The 21,541-nt window shown below is 40.6% G+C and overlaps 1 protein-coding gene across 4 annotated transcripts in view; it reads right to left on the reverse strand.

The window, feature by feature from the left end:
* The window catches only part of map3k4 (mitogen-activated protein kinase kinase kinase 4), a 230,806-nt gene that overhangs the window by 112,926 nt on the left and 96,339 nt on the right, over positions 1–21,541 (reverse strand). For all 4 annotated transcript variants that reach the window (XM_041174360.1, XM_041174347.1, XM_041174340.1 and 1 more), the window contains exon 3: positions 11,881–13,256. In XM_041174360.1, the coding sequence (XP_041030294.1) occupies positions 11,881–13,256 (1,376 nt within the window). The remainder of the gene's footprint in view (positions 1–11,880; positions 13,257–21,541) is intronic.

The raw sequence follows: 21,541 nt of genomic DNA on the forward strand, positions 1-21,541 counted from the left end.
ACTTTCACACAGCAAATTAATATTTGTGATTCTACTTTTGGTCTATGCACATTTTCTTTCTGCAAGATTAAACAAAGCACTATATGAATTTTACACCAAGAAACCCTTGCAGATATATTAGAATAATCAAATTGCATGCCATATTTGTAAAATGGTATGGCTGACTGTTAAATGAGGTAGTCATCACTATTATAATATCCAAGTCCAACACAGGAAGAGTTTCAAAATGGACCATGATTATATTTCAATGTTTAAAATACACAACCCAAGAAATTGTTTCGGTATACAAATAGCAAATTTTTCTTAATGTCAACAATACTTAACAAAAAAAAACTTTGCTTTTCTATATCACCTTCAAGGTTAGCTATTTAAACCTTTTGCAACAACGTACATTGGTAATTTAGGGCAATCGCTGAAGTTAAAAAAAAACCAAATTTGTGCCTTTTTAGGCAGTCCCTTGGGATCGAGGATGACCTGCTTCCACTCTGATTCGAAGGATTCTAAAACAGCTGGCAAGTCTAATGCACGATCTGCAGACTTTGCCACATGCAGGGCAGATGGTGCTTGAGGGGTTGGGTAGATGGGTTGTTTGGAGGTTCATCCACTCCTTCAGATGCCTCAACTTCATTTCTGCATGTTCCCAAAGCCTCTTGGTATATTCGATGTCTTACCGAATGAGCATTCTCCATTTTGATCATTCACAAGCCAGGATCTCCCACGAGTCACTGGGTAGGCGTCCAAACTCCTATTTCCTGCTCCGGAGGCTGGGACGACCTACAGAAGCGCCTCAAGTTACTGGAGAATTACCACCAGCAGTGCCTTTGCAAGATCCTTCCAAAGGCGGTCCCAACAGCAGTGTCCTCTCCCAAGCCAACTTGCCCAGCATCAAGGCGCTAATCATTCAAAACAAGCTCTGTTGGGTGGGACATGTAGTTTGTATGCCTGACACCAGACTCCCAAAGCAACTTCTCTACTTCAAATTTGGTCGTGGCAGGAGATGCCCAGGAGGGTAGCTTTAGGGATGTCTTCAAGTCATCATGAAGAGGTCAAACATACCCCAAACTCAATAAAACAAATACATTGTATGAAGCCGCCTTTTAAAGTTTGTTTGGAATTCTATTAAAATCCACATTTATACAGTCTAAGCTACAGTAATATATAGAAAGCTGAGTGTGTGGGAAAAGGAGAGTTGTGGCAGGTGATCAAAAGTGTAATCTAAAATGTGCTCCCAAAACAGATGAATTATCCAGATATGGCAAGTTCCCAAATAAATTCTGTTTTTTTTAATATTACAGCCATTAAAATTTATCATGCAACAAGCTTCTCACTATTGTGTTTGATGCTTATATTCTAAACTGCATTGCTGGAATAATCCTTCAAAACACAATGCACGATGGCTGCAACACCACAAGGCAATAAGCATGATGCTAGAATAAGGACAAGGGTGTGGGCTGAAGCACAAGGCAATAACTGTTTGCTGCTGTCAGTCTGTAACTCCCTAGTGTCAAAAAAGACCCAATGTATTTAGAAGATAAAGGAGACAATTCGATTCACACTCCCAAGTGTACAGGTTTGAATCAAAGAATTTGCTCAATGCTACTGTACTTTCAATAAAAGACTGTTGAAAATTAGCACCTGTTAATTAGCTAATATTGATTGCTTTTATAGTTCCAGTGCACATATGTGCTAACATTACTCATAATTCCATAGAACTGCTCTAATTGGTTGGGCAACAAAGGATGTTTGCTGTCAGTACGACTAGACCAAAATTAAATTAACTCATGATAGTTCAATGGACAAACTTAAGGATTAAATTCCTAAAGCATGAAATCAGAGGCGTAGATGTTAAGCATTGATATTTGTATGCAAAATTCTGAACAACCTCCTCAATTAAATCAGTGCAAGAAATGGGATTTTTTTTAATATCCTTTGTAAAAAATCAGTCAAACTTGCTCAAACTTTATTCACTATATACATTGTAGGCATCCAGCAGGAATAATTCTGAAAAACAGTGTTGCTCAAAGTTGACCAAAAAGTCAGATAGTAAATTACAATTAGCAACCTACAGGAAAGAATAAAAATCAAAAATTGGGACGAGACAGGAGTGGCTGAGGGTTATCCATAAGCTTATGTTTAATAGTCTACTTGGAAGTATTGTCAGATGTCTGTTGGGGCAGTGAAAATTGACCAATTATATGAAGCACTTTTTATTCAACAGAAATAGAAAATAGGAGGAGTGGGTCATTCGGGGCTGATCCTCTATTTCAATGCCATACTCCTTCTCTCTTCACATACCCCTTGACACCTTTAGAGTCTAAAAACCTATTTCCTCCTTAGGTATACTTAGTGACTTGGCCTCCACAGCTTTCTGTGGTACAGAATTCCACAGGTTCACCATCCTTTTGAGTGAAGAAGTTTCTCCTCACCTCAGTCCTAAATGGCCTACCCCATATCCTGAGACTGTGACCCCTTGTTCGAGGCACCCCCAGCCCCCAAGCCAGAGGAAACATCATCCCTGCATCCTGTCTGTCCAGCCCTGTCAAAATGTTATGTTTCAATGAGATCTCCTCTCATTCTTTTAAACTCCAGTGAACAGAGGGCTAGTCAGCCCAATCTCTCCTCAGAAGCCAATCAGCATCCCAGGAATCGGCCTGGTGAACCTTCGCTGCACTCTATGGCAGGTACATCCTTTCTTAGTTAAGGAGGCCAAAACTGCACACAATACTCCAGGTATGGTCTCACCAAGGCCAGGTACACAGCTGCAGGAAGGGATCCTTACTCCTGCACTCAAGTCCTCTCTCAATGAAGGCCAACATACCATTTGCCCTCTTAACTGCTTGCTGAGCCTAATTGCTTTCAGTGATTGATGTGCATTGACATACAAGGACATCCAGGTCCCTTTGTACATCAACATTTCACAGTCTATCACCATTTAAATAATACTCTGGCACCTAGTTTTTCCTACCAAAGTGGATAACTTCACACTTATCCACGTTATACTGTACTTGCCATATATTTGCCCATTCACTCAACTTGTCTAAATCGCCTTGGAGCCTCTTTTCCTCCTCACCACTCTCATTCCCACCAAGTTTCATGTCATCAGCCAAGTTGGAAATATTACATTTGGTTCCCTCATCCAAATCATTAATATATATTGTGAATAGCTGGGGCCAAAGCACTGATCCCTATTGTACCCCCCTAGTCACCACCTGCCATCCCAAAAAAGACCCATTTTTTTCCTATTGTTTCCTGTCTGCTTACCAGTTCTCAATCCATGCCAACATATTACCCCCAATTCCATGTGCTTTAATTTTACACACTAACCTCTTATGTGGGACTTTATCAAGAGCTTTCTGAAAATCCAATACACCACATCCACCGGTTCTCCCTTACCTATTCTGTTAGTTGCATCCTCAAAAAACTCTAGTAAGTTTGTCAAACATCATTTCCCTTTCATAAATCCATGTTTACTTTGTCTAATCCCACTGATATTTTCTAAGTGTCCTGTTATCACATCCCTTATAACAAACTAGTATTTTCTCTACTACTGATGCTAAGCAGTCTGAAATTCCCTGTTTTCTCCATCCCTCCTTTTTAAATAGTGGGGCTACATTTGCCACCCTCCAATCTGCCAGGGCTGTTCCAGTATCTACAGAATTTTTGGAAGATGACAACCAACACATCCACTATTTCCATGACTGCCAGCTTTAGCACCCTGCGATGTAGATCATCAGGCCTTGGGGATTTATCAGCTTTCAGTCCCATTAATTCCTCCAGCACTGTTGTTTTTAGTAATACTAATTTCCTTCAATTCCTCCCTCTCTCTAGACCCTTGATTCCCTAGCCTTTCTGGTAAGTTATCTGTGTTATCCTCCTCAGTGAAGGCAGGCCTAAAGTATTTATTTAGTTGCTCTGCCATTTCCTTGTTCTCTATTATAAATTCAACCGTTTCGGACCGTAAGGAACTTACATTTGTCTTCACTAACCTTTTTTTTTTTACATACTTATAGAAGCTTTTACAGTCTGCTTTTATGTTCTTTCCATGTTTATTTTTTTACTCTCTTTTTCCCCTTTTCATTAATCTCTTGGTCTTCCTTTGCTGGATTCTAAACTGCTCCCAATCCCCAGGTTTGCTACCTTTTCTAGCAACTTTATATGACTCCTCTTTGGATCTAATACGAGCCTTAATTTCTTTCACTAGCCATGCTTGTGCCACTTTTCCTGTTGTGTTTTAGTGCCAGAAAGGAATGGATAACTGTTGCAATGCATACATTCATTCCTTAAATATTAGCCATTACCTATCCACTGTCATGCCTTTTAATGAAAGTACCCAATCTCCTTAGCCAACCCGCACCTCATACCTTTGTAGTTTCCTTAGTTTGGATTTAGGGCCCTAATTTCAGATCAGACTACTTCACTTCCCATCCTAGTGAAGGATTCTATCATGTTATAGTCACAACTCCCTAAAGGACCCCGCACAACCAGATTATTGATTAATCCCTTCTCAATGTGCAATAACAAATCTAGAATAGCCTGTTCCCTCGTTGGTCCCTTGATGTGCTGGTTTAAAAAACCATCTCGTACGCACTCCAGGAATTCATCCACCATAGTATAATTGCTAATTTGATTTGCCCAGTCTGTATGTAGATTAAAGACACCTGTGATTACTATAGCACCCTTATTACACACGTCTCTTAAGTTCCTGTTTAATGCCTTCCCTTACCTTACGACGACTGTTTGGAGGCCTATAGATAACTCCCACTAATGTTTTCCGCCCCTTATTGCTTCTTAGCTCCACCCAGACCGATTCCACATCTAGATTTTCTGAGCCAATATCCTCTCACACTATTGCACCAATTTCATTCTAAATGAACGCCACCCCACCTCCTTTTTGCCAGGCCTTCCTAAATATCGAGTACCCTTGGATATTCAGTTCCCAGCCTTGGTCACCCTGCAGCCACTTCTCTGTTATCGCATTTATATAACCAGGAATCAAACAAATTGGGAGGACCACATTCTGTGAAAGTAGAGTTCCAATCAAAAAGTTCAGAAATAAACAAACCAAACTCATAATATGGTCTGCCTAATGTCTGTGAGCTCTATTATTTTATGCTGCCCTGCGCAACCTCAATGATTCAACTTCATTCATATCCTTCTGATGGATATGTGCATTTGCAGCATTCTGAATTCTGCAAGCAAGCAGCTACAGTTTTATCCTCTGCTTACACTGCTCAAACTGGCAAAAGCAAAGCTAATGGATGTATAGTTACCGTGCTTTATGTTTGCTCCCACACCCCTTTGGCCCTCTGACACTGACACTTTGCGTAACCGTCTCTTCCCTTTGTCCCCTCACTCCTATTCTTTGGTCCTTTCTCTTGAACCTCTATATTTCTGTACTTTTTAAAGCCTCCTCTAAACCTTTTTTGAACAAGAATTTTGTCACTTCACCTAACATTTTCACTATGACTTAGTATCCAAGCCTTTTACTTGCTAGTTTCCTCTGCTGTAAAGGGCAGAGGGATATTTTCTACTTTAAAAAGGTGCCACCAGTTAAACATAAGTACATGTTCCTGGGCAACTTCTAACTGTGGCAAAGTATTGCTATCAAGGGCTGAAGAGGTAGGCCCTTGTTATGCCACCTAGAACTTAAAAAGTGGTGCAGCAGAACTTCTTTTTAAAATGTAAAGTGTCAACTCTGCACTGCAGCCCATATAATATGCTAACACATAGCACCAATGCTCATGACAGTGAAAAATGGTGCTGCTACCAATATCACATTAACAATTCCTTAAGTCAGCAGCCTTACCCTCTATAATAAGCATTGGTACACACTGGAAAAAACGTATCATGGGGCCAACATGGCAATCCAATTATGACTTCAGTTCCAATTAAATATCAGGAAGGCTGAAGCCATGATTTTCAGTTCCCGCTCCAAACTCTATTCCCCAGCTACCGACTCCATTCTTTTCCCAGGCAACAGTCTGAGATTAAGCCTGTCAGCTTACAACCTTGGTGTCACATTTGATGAGCTTCCAACCTCATATTCGTGCCATCTCTAAGACTACTCATAGAATCACTGCTGCTGAAACCCTTATTTATCCCTTTGTTACTTTTAGACTCGACTCTTCCAATACACTCCTGGCAAGTTTCCCACATTCTATCCTCCATAAACTTGAGGTCATCCAAAACTCTGCTGCCTGTGTATAAATTCATAGCAAATCCATTTCCTCCATCTTCCCTGTGCTGAGCTGACCTACACTGGCTCCCAGTCAAGCAACATCTTGACTTTAAAATTTTCATCCTTGTTTTCAAATTGTTCTATGTCCTCAGCTTTCCCCATCTCCTCTAGCCCACAACTCTCAAGAGATATCTGCGTTCCACTAATTCTGGCCTCTTGTGCATCCCCAATGTTAATTACACTACCACTGCTGGGCATGCTTTCAGTTGCCCAAGCCCCAAGCTCTAGAATACACTCCCTTCACCTCCCCTCCTATACCTTGCTTTCCTCCTTCAAGATACTTCTTAACAGCTACCTCTTTGACCAAGCTTTTGGTCATATGATCTAATATCTCCTTACGTGGCTTGCTGTTGTACTTCACTTTATAATGCTCCTGTGAAGTGCCTTCAAACATTTGATTATGTTAAAGGCACTATATAGATATGTCAATGTTGTTATTGCAACATTTCATTTGCAGCTATTGCTGTCCTCATAATGACGAGATAGTAAAACGTTCCTCTTAGAAATTTAGTTTAGAATTTATTCCAATTTGTACTACTCTATCGTGAACCACATTATTGAACCATTTGCAGATTAAATAGACATTAAATAGATTTCAATTTTGTCTTAATGTATTTATTATTACTTATATTAACTTTCATTGAAATCGTTTTTCCTTAGGATTTTCTTGATTCACAAGTTGAAACCCGACAAAACATATTATTGTAAAAATGCCAACTTGCATTGAGATTTTCTTGCATCATTTTAGTGAGACAACAGATGTCAATCAATCATATCCTATTACAGGTCACAAGTGGCCAGGAATGACCTGAATTATCAAGAGCCCACCCTCCAGAATAGAAATATACTTGCACAGTCTTTGCTCTTCTCCAACACACTATCATTTAATTTTGTAGAGAATATGCTGATAAATAGCTCCCGGAAATACACAAATCTATATCCAAACAAAACTTTCATCTTCTTGAGTTCTCTACCCAAAGCATCATGACCCACAGCGCCATGACCTCCACCAAGGGTGGGGCAAGGCAGCAGGCCCCAAATCCAAGCTAACCGGCTCAGTTGTTTCTATACGATCACCTCTCATTCTTCCAAACTCCAGTGGGCATAGGCCTAACCTTTCTTCATAAGATATGCCCCTCATCTTGGGAACGAGTCAAGTGAACCTTCTCAATAATGTTTCTAACACAATTACTTTTTTTTTTAAAATTAAGAGACCAAAATTGTACATGATATTCCAGATGGGATCTTACCAAGGCTTTGTATAGCTGCAGTAAAACATTCCTACTTTTATTTTCTATTCCACTTGCAATAAACACCAACATTCCATTTGCCTTCTTAATCACTTGCTGTATCTGCATACTAACTTTTTGAGATTCATGTGCCAGGATACCAAGATCCCACTGCACCTCACAGTTCTGCAATCTTTCTTCATTTAAATAGTATACTGCCTATACTTCCTGCCAAAGTGGACAAATTTACATTTTCCCACATTATACTCCATCTGCCAGATTTTTGCCCATTCACTTAATCTGTTTACATCCCTTTGCAGACTCTTTCCCTCGCCTGACAACTTACTTTCCGACCTATCTTTGGTGTCATTGGCAAAATTTAGCTACCATACATTCGACCCCTTCATCCAAATCATTGATGCAGATTGTAAATAGTTGAAGCCGCAGCACTGATCCCTGTAACACTCCATTTGTCGCAGCCTACCGACCAAAAAAGGTCCATTTATCCCTGCTCTCTGCTTCCTGTTAACTAACAATCCTTTATCCGTGCCAATGAAAAGTTTTCCTTTTCAAGTAGAAAAGTTACTCCTTTGAAAGTTACTACTAAATCTACTTCTAACAAGCAGAGTGGGGGGTAAGGAAGCAATTTTCAGGTTGGTTGGCTGCTACTAATGGGGTGCCACAAGAATCAGTGCTGGGGCCTCAGCTGTTTACAAATTATATTAGTGACTTAGATGAAGGGACCAAGTGCATCTCAAGTTTGCTTATGATACAAAGTTGGGTGGGAAAGTAAGCTGTGAGAACACAAGGGCAATTTTTTTGCTGATCTGACCCAAAGGGAGCTGTGGAACACAGAATATCACTGATCAGTTTCCTTGCTGGAGGCCAGCCAAATTGACAGGCTGGGCCTCCAGTTGGGTGGAGAGCCAGCCTGTGACGACTGCAGCATCATGCAAGTCTGTACTCAAGCCCAGGGAAGGGAAGCGTAGGAGGAAGTGGAGGCTGGTGGTTAACCGATCTGGACTTAGAACCCAAGTGGTTGCAGATAGTGAAGAGAATTGTCAAAGGATACAACGGGATATAGATCGGTTGGAGACTTGGGCGGAGAAATGGCAGATGGAGTTTAATCCGGACAAATGCGAAGTAATGCATTTTGGAAGGTCTAATACAGGTAGGAATTATACAGTAAATGGTAGAACCCTTAAGTGCATGGACAGGCAGAGGGATCTGGGTGTACAGGTCCACAGGTCACTGAAAGTGGCAACGCAGGTGGATAAAGTAGTCAGGAAGGCATATGGCATGCTTGCCTTCATCGGCAGGGGTATTGAGTATAAAAGCTGGGAAGTCATGCTGCAGCTGTATAGAACCTTGGTTAGGCCACACTTGGAATACTGCATGCAATTCTGGTCGCCACATTATCAGAAGGATATGGAGGCATTGGAGAGGGTGCAGAGGAGGTTTACCAGGATGCTGCCTGGTCTGGAGGTTATTAGCTATGAGGAGAGGTTAGAGAAACTCGGATTATTCTCATTAGAGCGACGGAGATTGAGGGGCGACTTGATAGAAGTTTACAAAATTTTGAGTGGCATGGACAAAGTAGACAATCAGAAGCTTTTTCCCAGGGTGGCAGAGTCAATTACTAGGAAACATAGATTTAGGAGAAAACTTTAGAGGAGATGTGCGGGGCAAGTTTTTTTACGCAGAGGGTAGTGAGTGTCTGGAATTTGCTGCCAGAGGTGGTGGTGGAAGCAGGCACGATAGTGGTGTTAAAGAGGCAGCTTGACAAATACATGAATAAGATGGGAATAGTGGGATACGGACCCAAGAAGTGCAAAATGTTTTAGTATGACAGGCAATATGATTGGTGCAGGCTTGGAGGGCTGCAGGGCCTGTTCCTGTGTTGAACTTTTCATTGTTCTTTGTTCTTTGGTGGGGGTGGGGAGATTGTCCAGTCATGGATGCTTTTCAGGCAAGCACCTGGATCCAGCAGGTAGGTGAGAAGGCATACACGTCCTGAATTCACAAGTTCTTGCCTTGATGAAGCTGCTGGTTTTCTTGACACTCAGGAAACCTGGCTGACAACAGTTAAAGTTAAAGCTTACATGACAATGAAGCTTGGAGCCTTGTCATGCTTAAAATTACAACCCACCTCCTTGGACCGGGTTAGTCGCACACCTAACTTCCTGTCTCAGTTATGCCACAAATAGATGGGCTGGAGGCGGGTTTGGATTGAGAAAGAGATTTGAGACATTCACCCCCAACACGTCCTTTTTTTTGAGACTAAAATTCAACCCAAAGAGTCTGCACATGGATGGAGACAGGCGGAGCAAACGGGCAAGAAAGTTACAGATGGAGTGCAATATGGAGAAAGGTAAGATTAAACATTTTGGAAGAACAGGAAAACTTGAACATTTTTTTTTAAATGGCAAGAAAATATTGAATGTAGGTGTTCAGGGGGATTTGGATGTCCTTACACATGAAACAGAGGAAGTTAGCATACAGGTACAGCAAGCAATAAGGAAAATGGTGTGTTGGCCTTTACCATAAGGGAATTGAAGTACTAGAGGAAGGAAGTCTTGCTGCAATTCTATAGGGCTTTTAAGTTCACCTTGGAGTACCGCATACAGTTTTGGTCTTCGCACCCAAGGAGGGATATACTTGCCTTTGCTAGAGGGTAACAAAGGCTCACTGGGTTGGTTCCTGGGATGAGTGTGTTATGAGATTAAGTAGAATAGGCCTATACTCTTCCGTAGTTCAAAAGAATGAGAAGTGATTTCACTGAAATATAGGATTCCAAGAGAGCCTAATGGAGTTTTTGCTGAGAGGTTGCTCTGCTTAGCTAGAGAATTAGGGGAACTAGAGAACTAGCTAGAACTAGGCAGCATAGTCTCAACAAAAGGCTTTAGACTGAGGCAAGGAGAAATTTCTTCAGTCAGATAGATGTGAACCTTTGGAATTCTCTACCCAGAGGATTGTAGATGCTCAGTCACTGAGTGCATTCAAGTTTGAGACAGATTTTAACTTGGGGAACCAAGGGATCCTGCAGGAAAATGGAGGTTGAAGACCAGCCATGATCTTACAGAATGGCAGAGCAGGCCAAAGGAGCTGTTGAGCCTACTCCTACTGCCAGTTATTGTTCTTACGTTTTAGATAGTGTATTCAAGATCTCAAAACACTGCATAAAATTCATTCTTATCGCACCGCACCCCCGCCCCCTCCCCCCCTCCCCCAACCCAATTCCCATCCAGTTCTTCTGCCAATTATTTCAAACATGTGTGTTCTGGTTATCAACCCCCTTAACAAGAGAGTTTTACATTATCTGCTCTATCAAAACCCTGTCTGCTCCAAGAACAATTATTAAAATATATTTAATTTAACACCAGCTTTCCAGCATCCACAATACTTTGCTTTTGTTTTGGCATATAATTCCCTAGCAATTCTCCCACCTTTAACAATTTCTGCTCCTCTCTCTGTCAGGATTTCTGCTTGACCCTTCTACCTTTACTATGTCACCATATTATTTTCTTCTGTCTGGATGGCATCCCACTTCACACCCTTCATAAACCAAGCTCACCCAAAACTCTGCTGCCCATATCCTAACTCACAGTTAAGTCCCAGTAATTACCCTTGTTCACTGACCTACAGTGGCTCCCGGTCCAAAGCTTCAATTTTGAAATTATCCTCATGATCAAATTCCTCCAAAGCTTCGCTCTTTCCCATCTCTAACCTCCTCTAGCCATAAATTCCTCCAAGATCTCTGTGCTCTTCCAATTCTGGCTTCTTGTACATCCCTAATTTTCACTGCTCCATCACTGGCATTCCTTCAGCTGCCTGGAATTCTGACACTAAAGCTCTTCACCTTGCTCTTCTCCTCCAACAGACTCCTTAAAATCTAACTCTGCATCTGTCCTGGTAAACTCATGTGACTCAGCATCAAATTCTGTTTGGTAACACTCCTGCGAAATGCCTTAGGATGTTTTACTACATTAAAGATGCTCATTTAATCATTCCTGCCCTATCACGGACCTGCCCTTTCTCCTTTCCTCACCCTTCCCACTACTCTCCCTGGCTCTGCACTTGCTCAAAGCCTGTTAAATCTCTAACTTCTTCCAGTGCTGTTGAAATGTCACGAACCTGAAACGTTAACTCTCTTTGCTCTCCGCAGATGCTGCCTGATGTGCTAATATTTCCAACAGTTTCTGTTTTTACTTTAATACCAGCTATCATCTAAATGTCCTGCATCCACAGACAGGTTGTAACCTTATTACATTCAATATCAGTTAAAAGGTATTTTATGGACAGGTTAACACGAAAGGCAAAAACAAATAAAAGAAACGACCAATGTCTTGAAACAAAGTTTCGAAAACCTTTAGAGCTGCAGCACTGTTACCACAGTAGATCAAGAGCTCTTACCTCCAATGTACTAACATCTTTCTCCAGTGCTATACGTGTCCTTTGTAGGGACCCATCCATTAACTTGTGAAGTCTCATTATGAGTTTCCGTAGTCCCATTTGTTTCAGAGCTTTATCAACAAAAGGCCTATAAATAGATGTTTGACAATTTCTGTTGAAACTAGTGTCAGGTAGGCAATCAGCAGACTGATTTCCCATAAAGGATGCCTCATCTTCAGATACAGATCTTTCAAACTTCTTTGGAAAAACATCCAAAGGCTGAAAGTGAACATGTACTTCTTCTTTGCGCCTACATGCACTATGTTCTTTGTTGTTTTCTAACCCAGTGACCTCATCTTCATGACACTGCTCCTCTTCATTTTCCAACGGGCAAGTTTGTGAGCAGTTCTCACTATTGTCCTCCTCATTTGGCTCACTCGCTCCAGAAGGACGAGGAGATGGGATTTCAAACACCGGCCAGCCAATGTTTGGCAATTTCTCGATACCCAATACCGTTCTCATCAAATTCAATTTCTGGTTCAGGTCTTTAGTTATATTTAGCCATAAGCAGAGTGCCTGCACCCTGCTTTGAAAGTCCTTTGCAGCATACCTCTCATAGTCCTTCTGGAGGGCCTGCAATGATGGGTAAAGTGCTTCCACAGACTCTAGCAGCTCCATAATACTCTTAACCTGTTCAAATGCTACTCTCTGACAGTGGAGGTGTTCCTGATAATCGTTATGACCAAAGACATGCGTTCCTGAAGTCCTAACACATTCGGTCTTCTGTTCAAAAATCTCATCCTCTCCAGCAGCATCAACATGGCCATCTCCTTTGCAAGCACAAAGATTTCCATAATTTACCTTGAAGTTCAAAATATCATTAATAATATCAGGGACAGCTTGGCGCGCAGTATATAGGTAAACATCTTGGTCACATATGCTACGACTTGCATGCCAGGCCTGCAGCTCTAGCCAGATAAGTTCATTTGATCTATTCAATTCATACGAGGTATTTTCCTGTCCTCTCTGTTCCTTCTCCTTTCGTTTAGAAACTGAGGTAAGCTTGAGAAGCAATCGCAAAGTTTCAAAGAATTTCAAGCGGTCAGCTGGACAATCTGTTCTGGAAGTCTGGCGTGTGGGTCTGCTCACTGGCACTGAGACTGGAGGGCTAGGGTTACTACAGCTAAGGCAGAGGTAAGGCTTGTTAGGAATTGAATTCTTTGCAGAAGACCCAGTGATAGGGTCCAACATAAATGCACATTGCACGGTTTTCTTATGATCTCTTTCTGTTGTTCGCATATTGGAGCGTAGCTTTTTTCCTTGCTTATCACTGAATACAGTCACATTTTCAATGGTCTTATCTTTAGGTGTGAGCTGCTTTGGCACGGTGACCTTTTCTGAAATGTAAACAAAGAAAGGTTACTGAGAAGATAATGCATCATATATGAAAGGCAGAAATATATTCCAACAGAAATAGTAAAAATTCCTTTTTAAAAAACAAACTGAGCAAGATAGCTGCTCCAATTCAATTTCCACTAGAAAATTATAAGTATGTAATCAAAATATATCCTGTATAGTTCAATTCCCCAGACAGGCTTAATTCAAGCAGTAGTGCAGCATAGCATGATTAACACAAATGTACTATAAGCAAAAAAGCTAAAAAAACCCCCAAACTTAAATCTATAGTGGCCATAACATTTTAACCTACTCAAATGCTCCTCTCTGACACTGAAGGTGTTCTTGATAATTGCTGCCACAGCCATCATCTCAAATCCTTCCTGATATTGGAATATATTTTGAGCTACTATACTCACCCTGCAGAAGTGCAATTAAATTGATCTACCATCAGTACAGAAAAACAAACCACACCAATCCAAAAAATACTTCTCATTATTTATGGCTTTTGCTTTTCTTTTCTCTCTGAAAAACCCAGTTCAAAAACTGAGGACTTTTTGTGAAAACTCCACCAAAGTTGAAAGAGCAGCAGAGAAGAAAGTAGTAATCAAAAAAGTAGTAAGTGACACATGGTTTCAGACAAGCTGGCTGCTGTCTTTGTGTTATAAATACAGTGAAGAAATTTTATGACCAACAAGCACTCCAAGAACTCTAGGTCCTATTGTCAGGCTTAGTAGCAGAACTACTACTAATTTATTCATAAGATAAAAACAAAAAAACTGCGGATGCTGGAAATCCAAAACAAAAACAGAATTACCTGGAAAAACTCAGCAGGTCTGGCAGCATCGGCGGAGAAGAAAAGAGTTGACGTTTCGAGTCCTCATTACCCTTCTGTCGAAGGGTCATGAGGACTTGAAACATCAACTCTTTTCTTCTCCGCCGATGTTGCCAGACCTGCTGAGTTTTTCCAGGTAATACTAATTTATTCAATCTACCTTACTTCCAATGGGTTCTTTTATCTTACTGTGAAAGTACAGGTCCCTGAAGACCACAGTTATGAGCCAATTTTTAAGACATACTAACTGAATTAGAGGCACTAGCATCATCATCTATAACTTTTCCTTTAGGACTTAGAAATTAAACACCATTATTGGCCAATAGAAGTCAAAGCTTTCCAATCAATCAGGAGACAAAGCAGTGGAAGTTTCTCTTCCCAAAATTAATATACCGCAAAAGACGTTTCTTGGCAGGAACACGGTGCCTATTCTGAAAATGTAACTCACTAGTCGGGTATCCAGGGTCGGTGTTGGGCCCTACTTTTAATGAACTAGAATAAGGAACAGAGTACGACTATTAAATTCACACGGAGCAAAAAAATGTGCAAAAAGTCAGGATCTTAGAAGGCAGAAAGAAGTGGATGTAAAACAGGCACATGTTCTTCAAGCTAACCTGATGTGCAGATCAACATGTCTGTAACATGTGTGGGTGTAGATTAAAAGTGACAGGAAAGGAGGTGCTCAGAAATGGTCACTGATTGCTCCTTAAAGGTTTAGGTGCTGTGGCCAAGACAAACAAGGCCCTGAGCTCCACTGCATGGACTGCTTAGTATAAAAGTATGTCCATAAGCATAGGTTTATAAAAAGTTTTGGTAAGATGCCATCTGGAGTACCATTTATCTCAAAATCTAATGGCTCAAGAGAAGATACAGAAAAGAATGGAGAATAATCCAGGGCCTAAATGCACTAGGGCGTTTTTGTTCATTTAGGGTAAGATTAGTTGGAGAGACATAGGCTTACGAGATCTGATTCAGGTCAATGAAATTATTAAAAGGTATCAATAGCATACATGTAGATAAGATTGTTTGAGGTGCTCTGGTTGACTAGAACTAGTGTATAATCATTTCAATTGGGAAGGCAAAAAATTAGGTTGGATATGTTCTTCAAGGATGATCAACCTTTGGAACAGCATTCCTAAAGTGCGAGTGAGGAATGACTCCTTATAGTTCTTCATTGAAGGTGTTAGGCATATTTTTGGAAAACTATAGGGTCACAACAAAAAGGCAGCAAGATTTTAGGTAGTGACCTGCTCAGATAGCCCGTTTGTCCTCGAGGACACAGACAACAATTATTGAAGGAGATTTTGTAAATTGGCTTTAAATGCATTAATTTCAGGTGCAGTGTCCCACTGGGAATTATGTTGATATCAGAAGAGGTATTTCTACTGTAGCATAGAAATGTGCAATTGAATATAGTAACATTTTCTCTAGGACCCTCCTCCCAGGTCTGAGCATGGGCATTTAACAATGCATTCAGCAGGGGGAAATCTGGGATTCCATTGAAGCTTTGCTAGTGTCTTGGCAATAAGTGAGACAGAAACAACAGCCAGGGATGATTTTACTTTGGGACAGTAATATCAGCTCAAACAGGCATCAACTGAGAAACATGAAAACAATAAGGCCTATTCTGAAAGCCACAAGAGATTATGCAAAAGTCAAAAACCAAGTGTAAACTACAAAAAATATTAAAGAAAATGTTGCAAAAGTAAAAAAGGCTGTGGAGATTAAGTAGTCAAACTCTTAAGAGTTGGCTGAGGGATGGATTTTGGCCAAGGCATGAGGAAGGCTTCCCTGCTCTATGTGGGATAAAGCCATCAGGTCTTTTGTGTCTGGAAAGGAAGGCAAGAGGAGCCTCTGTTTGACATCTCATCCAATGGATGACACCTCTAACAATGCAACACTCTTCAGTACAGCACTGGAGTAATGAAAAAGAACAACAGGTGATTGGAACTTCAAATCACCTCCTGGATGATATTTCCATGGGCCGTTACTTGCACCAAACAGGAATGACAAGCATTGGGTTAGTGGGGTTGCTTTTAAGGAGTTGCTCCATTACTTGGAAAAGACACTTGGATTGTAAGGCTCATGAAAAATCATGTGTAAATGCAACACAGCTATTATTTTTTCCTGCTGCCAGCGATCAAACAGATGGTGTGATTTAGGTTTTGAATCAACACAAGGAATATTTGGCGTTAAGAATGATTGCCTTGCATGATTCCTTGGGTGCTCTTTAGGCAGCAGATTTGTTCCAATATTTCATGGCAGGAGTTGAAAGCAGAATTCATTGGCAAGAGATTATCACACTATAAATTCATTGACCAGCAACATGAAACAGGTCGTCTATTTATTGTTGCGTTGCAGCTTCTGGGATCTTGCTGTGTGCAGGTTGGTTACCAATGTCTCTTGCATTGCAGCAGTGACTGCATTTCAGAAGTCCTTTGTTGGCTGTGGAGCAGATTGGTACACCCTGGAGTTGTGAAGAACATCTTATATATCCAAGCTGTTTCTTTCTTTTACCTAAATCTGAGATACAGACTAAATGGAGTGCCTGCATTCCTCAGCCAAGATTAGCTACCAGCATTGGTTTATTGATTCCCTGCAACTCAGATTGAATGTGAAATGACTTGAATGCAGTCATCTTGAGACACAAATATAATCATACAATTGTTAAAATGCAGGAGGAGGCCGTTCGGCCCATCGTGTCTGCACCAGGTCTCCGAATGAGCATTTCACTTAGTGCCATTCTCCTGCCTTCTTGCCGTAACCCTGCACATTGTTCTTTTTAAAATAACCATCCTATTCTTTTTCAATGCCTCGATTAAATCAGCCTCCACCACGCTCTCAGGCATTGCATTCCAGACCCCAACTACTCACTGTGTGAAAAGGTTTGCCATGTTGCTTTTGCTTCTTTTGCCACTTATTTTAAATCTGTGCCCTCTGGTTCTCAATCTTTCCATGAGTGGGAACAGTTTCTCCCTATTTGCTCTGTCCAGATCTCTCATGATTTTGAATATTTCCAGCAGATCTCCTCTCATCCTTCTCCTCTTCACCAAGGAAAGCACTCCCAACTTCTTCAAGATAAAAGAAAAATACTGCGGATGCTAGAAATCTGAAGCAAAAACAGAAAATGCTGGAAAAACTCAGCAGGTCTGACAGCATTTGTGGAGTGAGAAAAAAAAACAAAGTTAATGTTTCGAATCCGAATGACCCTTCTTCAGAGCTCTGAAGAACGGTCATACGGACTCGAAACGTTAACTTTGATTTTCTCTCTCCACAGATACCATCAAACCTGCTGAGTTTTTCCAGCATTTTCTGTTTTTGTCCCAGCTTCTCCAATCTATCTTCATAACTGAAGTTCCTCATATTCAGAACCATTCTTATAAATCTTTTCTGCATTTTCTCCAATGTCGTCATAAAGTGTGACGCCCGGAACTGGACGCAATACCCCAGGTGAGGCTGAACCAGCAACTTATACAAGTTTAACATGACCTCTAGCTCTTGTACACCATACCCCTATTAATAAAATCTAGGATACTGCATGCTTTATTAACTGTGTTCTCTCAACCTATCCTGCCACCTTCAATGACTTATGCACGTATACACCTATGTCCCTCTGCACCCATTAGAGTGGTACCCTTTATTTTATATTGTCTCTCCATGTTCTTCCTACCAAAATGAATCACTTCACATTTCTCTGCATTGAACTTCATCTGCCACATGTCCGCCCATTCCACCAACTTGTCCAAGTCATTTTGAAGGTCTACACTCTCCTTCTCACAGGTTACAATGCTTCTAAGTTTCATATCATGCACAAATTTTGAAACTGTGCCCTGTACACAAAAGGTCTAAATCATCTAGATCATTATTATACATCAGGAAAAGTAAAGGTCCTCAATAACCCCTGGGGAACTCTACTCCAAACCTTCTTGCAACCTAAAAAACAGAGCTCTAACACTGTTCACAAGTCTGTTGTATGGCACTATATCAAATGCCTTTTGGAAGTCCATGTATACCACATCAACAGCATCACCCTCATCAATCCTCTCGGTTGCCTCTTCAAAAAACTCCTGCAAGTTAGTGAAACATGATTTTCCCTTAAGAAATCCATGCTGGCTTTCCTTTATTAACCTGCATTTGTCCACATGACCACTAATTTTGTCCCAAATTATTGTTTCTAGAAGTTTCCCCACCATTAAGGTTAAATTGACTGACCTGTAGTTGCTAGGCTTTTTTGAACAAGAATGTAATGTTTGCAATTCTCCAGTCCTCTGGCATCACCCAGAGTCTAAGACAACTGAAAAATTGTGGCCAGTGCCTCTGCAATTTCCACTGTCACTTCCCTCAGTATCCTTGGATGCATCTTACCCGATCCTGGTGACTTGTCAACTTTATGTACAGACAGCCTATCCAATACCACCTCCTTATCAATTTTAAAACCCTTCTAATGTATGAATTTCCTCCTCTTTCACCATGCTCTAAGATAAAATAGGAATTTAAAAAAAAATGCATACAGAATAAAAACTCCTCAAACTAACTTAGATGTTTCCACTTATGGAGGAAACTAGGGAACATAAATGCCCACCGAAGTTGCTCTGTCTTTAAATAAGATAATGGCTGATCTGATTGTGGCCTTAACTCCACTTTCATGCTTGCCCGCCCCCACCCCACCCCATAAGGCTTGTCAATCAAAAATCTGCCCAACTCAGCCTTAAATATATAAAGACCCAGCCTCCAGTGCTCCCTGGAAGAGAATTCTAAAGACTCAAAATAAATTTCTCCTCACCTCTATCTTAGATGGAAAATCCGTTATTTTTAAGCTGTGACCCCCCCAATCCTAGATTTCCCCCAGGACAGTTAACATCCTGTCAGCCCCCTCAGAATTATGTATGTTTTCAATAAGATCACATCTCATTTTTCTAAACTTCAATGCATATAAGCCCAACCTGCTCAACCTTTCCTCATAAGCCTCATAAGATAAGCTCTTCATCCCAGGATCAGCCTAGCAAATCTTTTCGGAAATCCTTCCAATGCATATATATCCTCCTTTAAATAAGGAATCCAAAATCACATACAGTGTTCTAGATGTGGTCATACCAAATGTCCCATATAGCTCTAACAAGATTTTCCAACTTTTATACTCTGCCCCCCTTGTAATAAAGGCCAACAATCCATTTGCCTTCCTGATTACTTGCTGTACCTGAATGGTAACTTTTGAAATTCATGTCCAAGGATACCAAGATCCCTCTGTACTGAAGCACTCTGCAGTCTCTCTCCATGTAAACAATATTCTGTTTTTTTGGTCTTCCTGCCAAAGTGGACAACCTCCCATTTTCCGACACTATATTTCATGTCAAATTTTTGCTCACTTGCTTAACCTATCTATATCCTTTTGCAGACTCTGTATCCTGCTCACAACTTGCTTTCTTACCTATCTTTATATGATCAGTAAACCTGGTTACAATATAGTCAGCTCTTCATCCAAGTCATTAATAGAGATTGTTAGTAGTTGAGTTCCCAGCACTGATCCCTTTGGCACTCTATTAGTAACAGTTTGCCAATATGAAAATTTATCCCAACTGTTTCTTGTTAGTTAGCCAAGCCCTATCCATACTATTATATAACGGCTAACACCAAGCTCCTATCTTCTGCAGTAACTTTTTATGTGGCATCTTATGAAATGTCTTTTGAAGTTCAGATACACTAAATTCACTGGTTCCCCTTTATTCACTCTGCTTGTTACATCCTCAAAAAACTCTAACTTGTCAAACACTATTTCCCTTTCAGAAAACTACATAGATTCTACCCGATTGTACCATGATTTTCTAAATGTCCTGCCAATACCTTCTTAATAATGGATTCTAGCATTTTCCCAATGACAGACTATTGGTTTAATAGTTTCCTGCTTTCTGACTTTCTCCTTTCTTGAATAATGGTTATATTTGCAGCTTTCCAATCCACTGAGATCTTTTCAGAATCTAGGGAATATTGGAAGATTACAACTAATGTGTCCACTATCTCTGCAGCCACTTTTTTTTAAGACTCTAGGATGCAGACCAGGTCTAAGGGACTTGTCAGCCTTTAGTGAAAGTCATATGAACAACATATGGATTAGGAGCTAAAGTAGGCTATTCGGTCCCTTGAGTCTGCTCTGCCATTTAATAAGATCATGGCTGATCTGATTGTGACCGTAGCTCCACATTCCCACCAAACCCATATAAATTTCCACCCCCTTCCTAGTACTTGTTCTCTAGTGATCATGATTATTTTAAGTTCCTCTCTCTCTTTCGCCCCCTGCTTTTCCATTATTCTGGGGATTTGTTTTATAATCTTTTACTGTCAAGACAGATTCAAAATACTTGCTCACTTAAGGCGGAGCTGGGTAAGTACATGAAGGAGAAACAAATAGAAGGCTATATCAATAGAGTGAGATGAAGTTCTGGTGGAAGTGGTGCTTATAGAGCATAAACACTGGCAGAGACCTATTGGGCAAAATGGCCTGTTTCTATGCTGTAAATTCAATGTAAAGAGTTTGCACTTATATTAGACCCTTCATTTTCCAAAGCTGGGGGATGCAAACCAGATACTTCTTCGTTGAGCCTCAGTGTCCAGCACGATTTGCTGCTGCAACAAAAACAAAATCAATGGCAGAGGTGCAGGAGGCCAAGATCCTCAGAAACAAAGAACATAAAAAAGCTTATTCACAAACACAAGTTTGCTAAATTCATGCATAATTCAATGTACTTCTTATTCCCTTAAGAGTACTCTGCGTGCAATGTGGTTAACAAATTACCTGGTCACTTTTACAATGCTGGTTGTGGGACTTTGCTGTGTGAAAACTGGCTGCCACATTTATAAACATTACAACGGTGACTGCACTTGAAATGTACTTCACTGACTGAAGTGTTTTAGGATTCTCTGAAGTCATGGAACTTGTTATATTACATAAGATATACGCCAAAGAAATGGGCCATTTGGTCCAACTAGTCCATGCTTCATTATTGCTCCACTCAAGTCTTCTCCCATTTTTCATCTAAATCTACTATTGTAACCCTCTATTCCCTTCTCCCTCATACACTCATCAAGCTTTCCTTTAAATGCATCCATACTATTCGCTTCAACTTCCTGTGGTAGCCAGTGCGACACTCTGACCACACTTTGGGTAAAGAAGTTTAATCTGAATTCTTTATTGGATTTCTTGCTGACTACCTTACATTGATGGGTTTAGCTGTGCTCTTCTCACAAGTGGAAACATTCTCTTTATTCACTTTATCAAAACTGTTCATAATTTTTAAGACCTCTGAAAAGAGGCTCAGCCTTTCCAGATATATATAGCCATTCATTTCTGGTATCATCCTTACAAATCTTCTCTGCACCCTTTCCAGTGACTCTATATCCTTTTTATAATATGCAACCAGAACAAAGAAAAGCCTTTCTTCAGCTATTCAAACATTA

This window comes from Carcharodon carcharias, chromosome 2 (genome assembly GCF_017639515.1).
Source record: "Carcharodon carcharias isolate sCarCar2 chromosome 2, sCarCar2.pri, whole genome shotgun sequence".
NCBI classification, from domain to species: Eukaryota; Metazoa; Chordata; class Chondrichthyes; order Lamniformes; family Lamnidae; genus Carcharodon; species Carcharodon carcharias.